Here is a 1,390-nt window from a genome sequence, read left to right on the forward strand (position 1 = left end):
GATATTAATTTTGCAGCTTCACAGTATTTACATTATCTCCCTGTCTTTTATGAAATCATTACTATATAATCCCAGAGATGAAAATAGCTAAGACTATGCTTTCCTCTGTTGCATCCCAGGGAGCTACTAGGGAGTTAGGACTTGATGAAGTCCCCACAAAACTTCAAAGTCCTGATGGTGGCTCTCCCAGTGGTTCTCCTGAACACCATGCAAGTGGGGCACAAGGGGGGCATACCACAGCACACCAGAGTCTGCTCCACACAACTCCCCCACAGTCACAGAATTCTCATCCCAAAAGTTCATCTCATGCTATGCAGCCACCTCATTCACCAGGAGGTTAGTGAAGGTTATCTTACATATACAGCTATTTAGCCTAGATCAGAATTTTCTTATTCTGCAAGTGGTACTTTGTAATAAATTTAGCTCCTTAAGCTTATGCCATGTGATATAGTCGTCTTGTCATTTGGATTTCAGGGAGTGAGGGCTGACCTCTGCACCTCCCAAAGTGCTCCTCCATGAAGTGTACTATGAGGAGGAAGAGGAACAGGGATGCCAAGCTGATGGAGCTGAAGAGGAGGGAAGGGATGAAGGCAGGGAATGAGATCATTCAACCCAACGCAGTTCCAGAAACTGACGATTCAAGTGATGAGGACACAAGAGCTAATCAGGCTTGCGTGTTGTCTAGTCCAGTGGTTATGTTAGGGTCGTGCATTGTAAGTCTGGTCACAGTCCTCTTCTGCAAGATGCGTGTTTATCACACCAAGTGACCGTAGTTCCTCCGCTCCTGTTTTAGCCTCTGAGGCAATTCTTTATGGTGATTGTGTTAGTGCTGTGCAAAGTACAGTTGGAGTAGTCATCTGATACATAACCAAATATACCATATCATACTTCATATAAGATGACAGTTATATGCTGTAGAACTAACTATTACTTTCTTTTGTGGGCATGCATTTTCTGTAGATCTTACTTTAACTATTCAGAAGACTGTTCTTTAAAGCATACAAGCTCAAGAAAATTGTTCATTTTATTCTGAGCTTTTTTTTTTTTTTTATTCCTTTCTTGGCATGAAAACATTATTTTGAATTCACCCATTTGAAAGGGTTTAGGGTCACACACATCTATGGGTAGATTACAAGGGTTAGGTTTGTCATTCATAATATACCAAATTAGTAAACCATCTACAAGTCTGGGTAAAATGTGACACAGGATACATGGATGTGTTCTCTTTGCTAGTAAGAGGTGTTGTTCATTTATATGATTCAGATGCCTGATTTATCATTTTTCACTACTTAATGTAAAACATCAACATAGTAAATTTAAGCAGGTATTTTTTATAACTTTTTATTTACAAGATCCTGATAATCAAAAAAGTGGACATTCTTTGTGCTAC

The 1,390-nt window shown here is 39.6% G+C and overlaps 1 protein-coding gene across 6 annotated transcripts in view; it reads left to right on the plus strand.

The window, feature by feature from the left end:
- The window catches only part of LOC119581992 (pneumococcal serine-rich repeat protein-like), a 14,058-nt gene extending 12,674 nt beyond the window's left edge, over nucleotides 1-1,384 (plus strand). For all 6 annotated transcript variants that reach the window (XM_037930181.1, XM_037930182.1, XM_037930183.1 and 3 more), the window contains 2 exons: nucleotides 120-336; nucleotides 475-1,384. In XM_037930181.1, the coding sequence (XP_037786109.1) occupies nucleotides 120-336; nucleotides 475-488 (231 nt within the window). In that variant the 3' untranslated portion in view covers nucleotides 489-1,384. The remainder of the gene's footprint in view (nucleotides 1-119; nucleotides 337-474) is intronic.
- The last annotated feature ends 6 nt before the right edge of the window (nucleotides 1,385-1,390 follow it).

The sequence above is a fragment of the Penaeus monodon genome, chromosome 15, assembly GCF_015228065.2.
Source record: "Penaeus monodon isolate SGIC_2016 chromosome 15, NSTDA_Pmon_1, whole genome shotgun sequence".
Classification (NCBI taxonomy): Eukaryota; Metazoa; Arthropoda; class Malacostraca; order Decapoda; family Penaeidae; genus Penaeus; species Penaeus monodon.